Source organism: Rhinichthys klamathensis, unplaced genomic scaffold (assembly GCF_029890125.1).
Source record: "Rhinichthys klamathensis goyatoka isolate OS25496 unplaced genomic scaffold, OSU_Roscu_1.1 h1tg000116l_1, whole genome shotgun sequence".
In the NCBI taxonomy this organism is placed as follows: domain Eukaryota; kingdom Metazoa; phylum Chordata; class Actinopteri; order Cypriniformes; family Leuciscidae; genus Rhinichthys; species Rhinichthys klamathensis.
Genome location: NW_026606653.1, coordinates 249956 through 262260, shown reverse-complemented (window position 1 = coordinate 262260; position 12305 = coordinate 249956). Strand labels below are relative to the sequence as shown.

The window sequence follows — 12305 nt, the reverse complement described above, 5'->3', positions numbered from 1 at the left end:
CATCTGAAATGGTTTCTCGACCGACATCAGTTCAACGTGGACAACAAGCATCTGAAACGATTCTTCGGCCTCAAATGGAGAGTCAGTATGGTGACATTGGCACTATAATGCAAAGGCAAAATGAAATAACATCAGTTCTTGTCCAACAGCAACGTTGTTCATCTTTACCAGCCAGAGATATACCTTTATTTGATGGAGATCCTTTTCAGTATGTTTCGTTTATCAGAGCATTTGAAAAGGGAGTGGAGGAAAAGGCAAGTTGTAGTGATTGTTTATATTACTTGGAACAGTTCACTAGGGGGCAGCCAAAAGAGTTAGTACGTAGTTGCCTACACATGAACCCTGACCTTGGTTATGCTAAGGCAAAACAACTATTGCAGGAACATTTTGGCAATAAGTACAGGATTGCCACTGCTTATCTGGAAAGAGCCTTGTCTTGGCCCTTAATAAAAGGAGAGAATGTCAATGCTTTGCAATCGTATGCCCTTTTTCTGCGTGGTTGTTGCAACGTCACTGAGGAATTGCAATACCTTCAGGAGTTAGATATGCCAAGCAATATGAGAGCTATTATGTGTAAATTGCCTTTCAAGCTCAGAGAGCGGTGGAGAACTGTCGCACATAGAATTCTGGAAACTACTCAATGTAGAGCTCTGTTCAAAGATCTTGTGGAATTTATTGAAAGACAGGTTGGCATACTAATGGATCCCTTGTTTGGTGATATTAGGGATTTGCCAACTATCCCAAGACCTGTTAATCGACCAAGGCTATCTCCAGAAGGCAGAGTTAAAGGAAACATCTTTGCCACTAACATTGCACCAGTGGAATCTGGTGAAACATCTAAGAATATGAGGACAGAATTGACACCAAACAATTCTAAACTGATTCCATTATGTGTGTGGTGTGCTAAACATCATGTATTGGAGTACTGTCAACAATTCAAAAGGAAGAAGCAAAGGGAAAAGATGGGCTTTCTAAAGGAGAAAGAGCTTTGCTTTGGTTGCTTAAGTGCTGGCCACATGAGTCGTAATTGTGGCAAGCGGTTGACGTGTAGGATATGTAGTCAGCACCATCCCACTGTGCTTCATGTTGACAGATATACAGCCAATTCAGAGGAGGCGGAGGCATGCAAGTTCTTAGGATCTGCTGAAACATGTGGTCATACAGGGGCCGGAAAAGATCACTGTCTGCTTTCTATCTTACCAGTTCAAGTCAAGGCCAGTAAAGGAGACCAGATAATCCAGACGTATGCATTCCTGGATCCTGGCAGTTCTGCGACTTTTTGTACTGAAAGTCTTATGCAGCGGCTTAATCTTTCTGGTAGAGGAACTCAGTTTCTGTTACAAACTATGGGACAGGAAAGAGTTGTATCGGCATACGCACTCTCAGGTTTGGAAGTGTCTGCTATTGATGGTAACATCTTCTATCAGCTTCCACAAACGCTCACACAGAAACAAATGCCTGTAAGTTCTGACAACATTGTGTCTAAAGGAGATTTGTCTAAGTGGCCTTACCTGGCAAAGGTTAAAGTTCCCAGCATAATGGCTAACGTTGATTTGTTGATTGGAAACAATGCTCCTAAGATGTTAGAGCCTTGGGAAGTCATAAACAGCCATGGGGATGGCCCTTATGCTATGAGAACGGCATTAGGTTGGGTCATCAATGGTCCTTTGCATGCAGGCAGCTTTGAGGCTGAAGACTGTTCTGCAGTGGTTAACAGGATTTCTGTGTGTAGATTGGAGGAGATGTTGTATAAACAATATAACCATGACTTCAATGAAAGAGCTGCAGAGGAGCAAGGATTATCAAGAGAGGATATTAGGTTTTTGGAGATTGCGGAGAGTTCTGTCAAGCTTCAGGACAATCATTATACCTTGAAATTGCCATTTAAAAAGGAAAATGTGTATCTTCCTAACAATTTCTCTGTGGCAAAACAGCGGATACTCGGATTAAAAAGGAGATTCCAGAGAGATGATCAGTTTTATCAGGAGTATGTATCATTTGTAACTGACATGATCAAAAAGGGATATGCAGAGCAAGTGCCCACTCATCAGCTTAAAGGTGAGAGCGGCAAGGTGTGGTACATTCCTCACCATGGTGTACGTCATCCCAAGAAGAGGAACTTGCGGGTGGTTTTTGATTGTGGTGCCGCATTTAATGGAACATCTTTGAATCAAGTCCTTTTACAAGGTCCCAATTTCACAAGCACATTGATTGGAGTCCTCTTGAGGTTTAGGCAGGAGTCTGTAGCAGTCATGGGTGACATACAATCAATGTTTCATCAGGTCCGGGTGGCAGAAGAGGACCGGGACTTCATCCGTTTTTTGTGGTGGCAGAACGGAGATTTTACAAAAGAAGTGGCAGTGTTTCGTATGAATGTCCATCTCTTTGGAGCTGTCTCGTCTCCGAGTTGTGCTGCCTTTGCTTTGAGAAGAACAGCAGATGATCATCAATCTGAGTTCCGAGAAGAGGTTGTTCAAACTCTCAAAGAAAACTTCTATGTAGATGATTGCCTTAAGAGTGTGGCATCTGAAGATGAAGCAGTTTGCTTAGTTGAAGATCTTTCCATTCTTTGTCAGGGAGGTGGTTTCATTCTGACAAAATGGAGTAGCAACAAGCGCACTGTCCTGCAAACCATTCCCGAAGAGCACCGAGCCAAAGAGTGGAAGGAGCTTGATCTGGACAGGGACAGCCTGCCAGTTGAGAGAGCCCTTGGATTGCTTTGGTGTGCGGAAACTGACTCATTTAAGTTCAAAATGGAGGTCCAGGAGAAGTCCTGCACAAGACGTGGGATGTTGTCGGTTTCCAGCTCCGTATACGATCCACTTGGGTTTTTGGCACCAGTTGTGCTACCTGCTAAGATCATGCTACAGGAGTTATGTCGGAGGAATTACGGATGGGATGAGACTGTGCCCTACGACATTTTGCGTGACTGGACAAGGTGGTTGAAGGAGCTGAATGCACTGTCTGAATTCAAAGTTGAGAGATGCGTTAAGCCCATAAGCTGTGGGTCTTGCATGCATGCTCAGCTTCATCATTTTTCAGACGCAAGCGAACAAGGGTATGGCACAGTCACTTACCTTCGAATCCAGAATAGCAACAATGACATTCATGTTGCCTTCCTCATGGGCAAGGCCAGAGTAACACCTTTAAAGGTCATCACTGTTCCTCGTTTGGAGTTAACTGCTGCTGTGCTTGCTGTTCGTGTTGACCTGATGTTAAAGAAAGAGCTGAGGCTCCAGTTGCAAGAATCTGTCTTTTGGACAGACAGCACATCTGTGCTTAAGTATGTTATGAATGAGGACAAGCGTTTTCATACTTTTGTTGCCAACAGAGTCTCCATTATCAGGGAAGGCACAAAGACATCACAGTGGCGATACGTTGGCTCAAAGGAGAATCCAGCTGATGATGCATCCAGAGGAAAAAGGGCTGGAGATTTTATTAAGAAAAACAGATGGATAGAAGGCCCCAAGTTTCTGTGTAAACCAGAAGAGGATTGGCCCAAAAATCTTGTACAGACTGCAGTAGGGGTTGACGACCTCGAAGTCAAGAAAGAAGCCTTTGTAAATGTGGTAAATACTCAAGGTTCACTGAAGGGTACAGATTGGCTGATGGCTTACTTTTCAGATTGGAGGAAACTTCGAGTAGCAGTTGGCTGGTTGCTTAGGTTGAAGAGGATATTATTGTTGAGAAGAACTCGCAAAAGGATGGAGCCAGATATTGCTGATGCCAACAAGCAGAGTGCTTTGGTGCAAGAGAGTCAGATAGTTAAAGATGCAACAGGAGGACAAATCTTGTCAGCAGAAGATCTTATGGAAGCGGAGCTGGCGATAATCTGCTACTGCCAACAGCAAAGATTCCCTGAAGAGATCGATGCTTTGTCTTCTGGGAAGGATATAGTAAGCAAACAGAGTTCCATCTATAAGCTGGACCCATGGTTGGATAATGGGCTTTTGAGAGTCGGAGGGCGGCTGACACGATGCTCTTTGCCAGAAGACACAAAATATCCACTACTCCTCACTAAAGATCAGCATGTGTCTACCCTTATACTGAGGGATTTACATCAACGGCTTGGCCATAGTGGGCGTAACCACATGTTGTCTACGTTAAGAAGAAGGTATTGGATCACAGGTGCCACCTCAGCTGTGAGAAAGATCATAGCAGAATGTTGTTTCTGTAAAAGATATAATGGTCGGATGATGGGGCAAAAGATGGCTGACCTGCCCAAGGAGAGGATTCTGCCAGACCATCCGCCATTTACCAACACAGGTGTTGACTATTTTGGACCAATAGTGGTGAAGAAGGGAAGAGGCACAGCGAAGCGTTATGGTGTCATCTTCACCTGCTTGTCCAGCAGAGCAGTTCACCTTGAATTGGCCACTTCTCTTGACACGGATGCCTGTATTAATGCTTTGCGTCGATTTATCAGTAGAAGAGGGCAAGTGGAGCATCTTCTATCAGATAATGGTACAAATTTCATAGGGGCAAAGAGAGAACTTAGGGAGGCACTTTCATCATTGAATCAGGCTAACATTCAAGGAGTTTTATGCCAGAAGGGCATTAAGTGGAGTTTCAATCCTCCTGCTGGGTCCCATTATGGTGGGGTTTGGGAGCGGGTCATCCGCATGTTGAGGAAAATCCTCACTGCAGTTCTCCAACAGCAGATGCTTGATGATGATGGTTTCCACACAGTATTGTGTGAAGCTGAGGCCATTTTAAATGATCGACCAATCACAAAATTGTCTGACGATCCAATGGATCTTGAAGCTCTGACCCCTAATCATATCCTGTTGCTGAAAGGAAAGCCGACATTATCTCCTGGATTGTTTGATGTACATGATTTGTATATAAAAAGAAGGTGGAGACAGGTCCAATACATTTCAGATCTCTTTTGGAAGAGATGGGTGAGAGAATATCTACCTTTGCTGCAGGAGAGGCAGAAATGGAATAAAACTAAGAATAGCCTCAAGCCTGGAGACATTGTGGCCATTATGGATCCAACGGCGCCTCGAGGCTCCTGGCCACTCGGAAGAGTTTTGGAAACATTCCCTGACAAAAAGGGGCTGGTTCGTTCTGTGCGTTTACAAACTAAGACCAGTGTTATAGACAGGCCTGTAGCAAAGCTTTGTTTTTTACACGAGTCTATGGGCTGAGGGGTTTTGTGATAAGCGTCATGTGTGTTTATTGTGCTCACTATTTGTGGCTCTTTGTTATGTATTGGGAATTGGTATGTTTGATTCATCCCAATTAGGGGCCGGTATGTAAGAGCCATTTTGTCTTTATTTAAACCTTATGCAGGTGTGTGTCCAGTAGGGGTCTCTCTTTGGGTAATTGGTTGCTGAATATAGGTAGGAACCTTCCTTCAGGTGACATGTGTTGCTGGAGGGAAGGTGCACACAGTTTTTTGACCGCTAAGCTATGCTACACTGAGCTATCATGTGCCATGCTGTGCAGTATGAAATCTGCCAGGGTGAAGAAATTGTAACTGTGGATTTATTGACTGTTTGTTGGACTCTTGCTTACATGGAAATGAGGACCAGTCACGGTAAAATAAATCTACAATGTAAGCATATTAAACTTGGTGTGGACATTGCTGTGAATAACAACCCAAGCGAGCGCGTCCATTAACAAGCACCGTCCAGCAGCCATCAGCTGCTTAAAGTAATAGGCTTGGCTGCTTACAACATTTTTAGATTAGTTTATTTTTGACAAAACATACTATACATATGAGCAGAAACTGCAAACAAAAGCTTATTTGATATCTATTTTAGAGTAAAAACTTTATAATCTATCCAAAACTAGTCAACGAAATGTTGTCTTTCATAATTTCGTCTGTAACAGTGCGCATCTGTGCGTTCATTCATTCATTCACACACAAAAATGTGATTCATATTTAAACAGTATTTTTGCGTTTACAGACACTATTCTATATCGCGATTAGAACAAAGCACAAGAATAAAAAATTTACACAATTCTCAGCTGGATGCTTTGGATAAACCAGCACTGAGGTAAATGTCCCAGGATTATTCCTCACAGCCTCGCAAGAAGACATAGTACATTAATCTGATTATACTTGATGTGTTTTGCCGAGTTTATGTGGGCGTTTACACGTCTGCATGTGTTGCTTCAGATCATTAGCGTTTGAATAGCGCGCGCTCTCCGTGGGCGTGTCATATTAGCAGAATAATGAGCTGCGAGAACGATAATGAGAACGGCTGACATCTCTCCCTTTTATATAGATTACATAAACAGAATATTTATTTTAGTTTTGAATTAGATAATTTAAAAGTACACACTTAAAAGATTATCAAGATATATTGCTCATGCCTGGGTGAATAGTATTCGCACAAGCGAAAGCCGCACGCGCGCATATTACTTTTGCGCGCAGAATTTCTCTGCTCGCGCGAGCAGGATTGTAACCCGCGAGGAGAAAACTGTGCTTTGAGCGCGCGCAGAATCCCATGTACAAGTCCTTGCTCTGCTGCTCGGGAAACTCTAACCTGCTCGCTTGCTCGCGGTTAATCTTTTTGGCAGTAGGTGGGCGGATCCAGTCGGCATCATTTCACTACACATGATTGGTTACAGTTCCTGTCCTCTGTGATTGGCTGTACCATTTCGCTGTGTGCCAAATTATTCAAACGTGGAAAAACTTTATATTACTGTTCAACTGTGACTTTATAATTTCCAGTAATAAAACATGCATTTATTTCACTTCTTAAGTTCATGTAGTAGAGAGATTAAAGGCTCTTCCCTGGTTGATATTTCTGTATTATACATTCTTTATTCTAATATTCTGAGATATAGAGTTTTGATTTCCATGAGCTGTAATCATTGGCAGAACTATTCAGATAATTTGCACATTTGCACAAAGCAAGCCGATCCACTTTTCCATGTTGATAAGAGCATTAAAATGAGAAAAAAAGAATGGGACAAAAATAAATCAAGAGACATTTAGAATAGATAAAAATGTGTGATTAATTGCGATTAATCGCGAGTTAACTATGACATTAATGCGATTAATCGCGATTAAATATTTGAATCGTTTGACAGCACTAATGTATATATATACATATATGGTACATACATACCGGTACATACATACATACATAACACACAGACACATATATATATATATATATGTGTGTGTGTGTGTGTGTGTGCTAGCAGCATTTATCAAAATAAATGAATAAATAAATATGCACATACATATATCCCGGTAGATACATCCATACATAACGCACACACACACACACACACACACATATATAAATATATATATATATGTGTGTGTTATGTATGTATGTATGTACCGGTATATGTATGTATGTATGTGTATATTTATTTATTCATCTATTTTTCTGTTTTTTGATGTGCTACTGCTGCCCCTTTAAAGAAAAGCACCCTGAACCCCAACTTATTGTGCAGTATTTACTCTCTTCTAGTCTGGTTGGCTGTAATCTCACTGGTCAGGATTGTGAAATTGTGTCATCAGCTCTACAATCCTCAAACTCTGTTCTGAGAGAGCTGGATCTGAGTAACAATGACCTGCAGGATTCAGGAGTGAAGATTATTTCTGATGGACTGAAAAGCCCAAACTGTCAGCTGCAGATACTGAGGTATTTAAGAACATATGAGAGATTATTTACAGTCTGCCGGTCATAATGTCGATGTGTGTTTGTAGATGGTCTGACTGTGTGTGTCTGTAGGTTGTCTGGCTGTATGGTGACAGAGGAAGGCTGTGGTTATGTGTCTTCAGCTCTGAGTTCAAACCCATCACACCTGAGAGAGCTGGATCTGAGTAACAATGACCTGCAGGATTCAGGAGTGAAGATTATTTCTGATGGACTGAAAAGCCCAAACTGTCAGCTGCAGATACTGAGGTATTTAAGAACATATGAGAGATTATTTACAGTCTATCGGTCATAATGTTGATGTGTGTTTGTAGATGTTCTGACTGTGTGTGTCTGTAGGTTGTCTGGCTGTATGGTGACAGAGGAAGGCTGTGGTTATGTGTCTTCAGCTCTGAGTTCAAACCCATCACACCTGAGAGAGCTGGATCTGAGCTACAATCACCCAGGAGAATCAAGAGTCAAGCTGCTCTCTGACAAACTGAAGGATCCAAACTGCTCACTGCAGATACTCAAGTATGTGGGACAATAAGAGGCCCGGTTTACACCTGGTATTAAGATCTGCCTCAGGTGATCTGACCACAGGTCGGTTACTCTCATTTTGATATAGAGCAATTCCAGCATTATGGACGTGACATTTACAGTCAAAACTTGAAATATAAATTCTCATAGAATGTATTCATTACCAATATATTGAATAAGGCTGTCAAGCAGTTACATTTTTTTAATCAAATTAATTACATGATGTGGCGATTAGTCGCACATCAAGTCCTTGTGTAAAACATCAAATAGACATTACAAAAAGTAACTTCAGAATAAATATGTGATTCAGCATAGAATTTATTACACATACTGTTGTATTCTGATATCAATATGTAAGCAAGCAGTTAACTCTAGGACATCAACGTATTGACGAGGTAAGTAGAATTGTTTAACTTCTTTATTTCACACTAGTTCACGAACTCATATCAACCATGACTATTCGCAATTCTCCTCCTCTCTCTTTTGCTTCTTGTTCACTTGAACTCGCTAGTGCCCTCTAGTGCAATTACACAGAACACAACATCCCCCCTTACATAAAGTCAGTAGGTGACTTATACAGTATTTAACCTGTAAGGCAGTATGTTTTAAGACAACAGCCATAGTAACACTTCTTAACATACAAGAACATTATGCATTACTGCAAGTCAAAATTTAAATCTCCTAACATAAACAGTATTATTTAGAACTGCCATTCTAAGTATCTTAACACACTAGAACAAGTATGTGTTTTTTTTGTGTGTTTTTTTTTTCCACAATCATTTTGTCTTTTGACTTCACTACTTTATGCAGTCTTTCATCCACACTGGTGGTTTAACAACTCAGTTTTGAGCAGGCAGATTTGATCCCAGAACATTTTTTTCAGTTTGATCTGGAAATTTAGTCAGTCTCAGTCCATTCCATTTCTTTCCATCACTAAGCAAGAATGAATTTGGTCTGATCTTTTCACGAATCGACAAAGGTAAGGTATACTTAGAGCTTACTTTAGGACCTTGAAAGAAACAGGTTTGGCTCTCCTCTTCCTGTCGTGTGTATTTCTTACTTTTCTCCTGCCTTTCCTTGACAGCATCTCGTACACCAGCACATTTGTCACTTTTCCCCCTGACAGGGAAAATGTCTACCTTCGTTCTCAGTTTCCGGTTATGCAAAAGTTCAGATGGGGATACACCGGTAGTAGCATGAGGAGTAGCACGGTAACTCTGAAGAAACTTAACTACTGACAGTCTCCAAGCTTTTCTCATTTGTTCCGCAGATAAGATACACTCTTTCAGTACTCTGTTCCAGCGTTCAACTGCACCATTTCTTTGTGAGTGATACACACTTGTACGCAGGTGTTTGATAGGGCTAGGGGGTATGACGGTATATATCGTTACCGCGGTAGAAAATGTCAACCATAACAGATTTTTTTATTCCGTGTATACCGCGACATGTAAATAAGTGGGCGTGGTTAACTCGCGTGCAGCGTGCGTGAGACTGAAACACTGAGAATTGTCAAAGAAACATGGAGAAACTGATCAAGAGGATCCACAAAGGAATTACATTTTCTAAAGGGTTGTTGTTGTTAACGTGATATTTTCGGGGGGGAAAGGCGCAGCAGTCACTAAAGCAGTGCAGCACCCCTAGTTACAGTTTAGAGGAGTGCACGTTCGCAACGGGGAAAGCATTAATTGACAACAACAGTTCATATATCAATATCGGAACGAATAGAAATAACCTTAAATAATGTATAGTTATCTGCATCTTTCCATCTTGTATGTATAGTTTTTAAACACGAAAATCACATTCAGCATGACACGCAAACAGTTGTCGATTTTTCGTGAATAATATATAAATAACTATATCGTGAAATATATTGTTACCGTGAAATAAAATTAGTCATACCGTGAAATAGTATTTTGGTCATACCGCCCACCCCTGGTGTTTGATACCACGTTCAGAAAGGAAATCTGAAAAAGCTGAAGATAGAAACTGAGGTCCAGTTTCTATCTTCAGGGTTTCCTTCTCGTGCAAACACAGAATGTAAGAAAGAAGTAACAACCTCAGTAGTGACATGTAAAGAAAAAGCAACTTCTGGCCATTTGCTGTAATAGTCCACCAATGAAATTGCGAAACGACAACCTGATGCAGCAAGTCGGAAGTCAAGTCACCTTTATTTATATAGCGCTTTTTACAATACAGATTGTATCAAAGCAGCTTCACAGTGATAACATGAAAATAATACAACAAAGTTTGTTTCTAAAAGAAAATTGCGTCAATGTCCACCTTAAGTAAGGCAGATCAATAATATTATTGAATATTAAATGTCCCCAACTAAGCAAGCCAAAAGCCAATGCAACAGTGGCAAGGAACCAAAATTCCATCAGGTGACAGAATTGAGTCGTCTCTTCACAGGCTTTGTGATTGGGGCATCTGAAGTCTCCGTGAGAGGCTGGATACAAACTGGAGCTGACGAACGCCATTTTCCTCGGGACTCACATCCCGAGATAACAGCAGAAAAGGAAAAAAGGGAAATAATTAGCATAGCTGCTGTTCATAATGATTTCCATAACACGAGAGTAGATGATAAAAACATGAAGACAGTGACTCTGGCGTCCCAGAGTCCCCCCCCCGTCCCCCGTCCCCCACTCAACTCAGCCCAGCTTACTGACCTTTACATCCCTCCTGCTGCTGAGACCTAACCACAATCTCACAATCTCTCCGCAGCCCAACCATACGCGCCAACCCGTTTGACTAAGGCTGTCGAGCCCCCCTGGTGCGTTAATATGCAGTTTCAGTGGCAACGGTTCCGTTTGGCATACCACCTACCGCAAAACACAATATTTGCCCAACCACCCATCATTCACGCAATATACACTGGAACGTAATGACTGTAAATACTATGCAACCTATACAAATAACTTACAGACTCTTCAAGTTTTATAATATAGTATTAAATGCATTTGATCTGATTCAACAGTGGTATAAAAGGTAAGCATTATGTGAATGCTTGGCTAAAGAGATGCGTCTGTAATCTAGTTTTAAACTGGGACAGCGAGTCAGAGCCTCGAAAGGCCCGACGATATCAAGACCCAATTTTTGCCAAGGTCCATCCGGCAAATCTACAGGTTGTAATGGAGCAGATTTTAACTGTCTTTGCAGATTTATCATTAAAGCTAGGGTATACGATTTCAAAGATTGTTCATTATTAATATCCTCGTTTAGATGCTGGTTATGGTTATATAGTACAAACCTAACAATATGAATAGAAAAAAGAATGAAAAAAATCCATTCACTCTATTGGCTGTACAGCCGCAGAGAAGTTGACCAATGTAAGCTGTCCGGCCGGACAGCTTACATTGGTCAACTGCTCTCATCCAATCACCAGCTCCACTGAAACTCCGCCTGGCGCTCGCGTCTCCACCCCACCGCACCCCTCCTGCGTCATGAAATTGCGCGAGCAAGCAGCTGACAGTCTATGGTATCTAGCTAAGTAGCATATCAGCAATGGATAAAAAAAAAGACAGCAGCAAGCGTCCCCTGCTTGCCCCTACAGTAAGGACGAAAGAGAAAGTCATTAGAGGAACGAGCAGAGATTAAAAAAAAAAGTCAAGAACGCCGAACTTTGAGTAGGATAAATATAGGGTCCACCATTGACCGTTGGAGGAAGCTTCAGGAAGATCTGGGACTAAAGACCGACGCTGACACAGCTGACTTTTTGTTGAGCAGGTAAACATTTATTTATACTTTTATGGACGTGTTACAAAAATAGCTTTTTATCAGTTTGACAACTTGCTCATGCTGTCGGTCGGCATTGGAATGTTAGCCGTTTAGCATCGCCTATCACGGGTCAAAGTAATTATATTTCTTGAAGTCCTTGAATATATTTCAGTTGGCCTAAGTTAGCGGGTTTCTGTTCGAGCCGATCAAAATTTGAACAAGATGCGCTGTGTGCTGCAATAACAATTACTGAAAACCTTAGCAATACTAGTAGTATTATACTAATGGTGGTGGGGAGTTTAGAACATTTCATGTGTTGCTAATCTTGCGTTGACGTGAACTCAAACGTGACATTGAATTGTTGATGAAGCAACTAAGTTCAAGTGTCTAAAGACAATTTTACATATGTGTCATTAGCGAGGTCATTAGATTGAACATTACATG

At 41.4% G+C, this 12305-nt stretch overlaps 1 protein-coding gene across 3 annotated transcripts in view; it reads left to right on the top strand.

Annotated features, from left to right (window-relative positions):
• The window catches only part of LOC130088312 (NACHT, LRR and PYD domains-containing protein 12-like), a 65314-nt gene that overhangs the window by 28425 nt on the left and 24584 nt on the right, over nt 1-12305 (top strand). For all 3 annotated transcript variants that reach the window (XM_056255028.1, XM_056255029.1, XM_056255030.1), the window contains 3 exons: nt 7440-7613; nt 7704-7877; nt 7968-8141. In XM_056255028.1, the coding sequence (XP_056111003.1) occupies nt 7440-7613; nt 7704-7877; nt 7968-8141 (522 nt within the window). The remainder of the gene's footprint in view (nt 1-7439; nt 7614-7703; nt 7878-7967; nt 8142-12305) is intronic.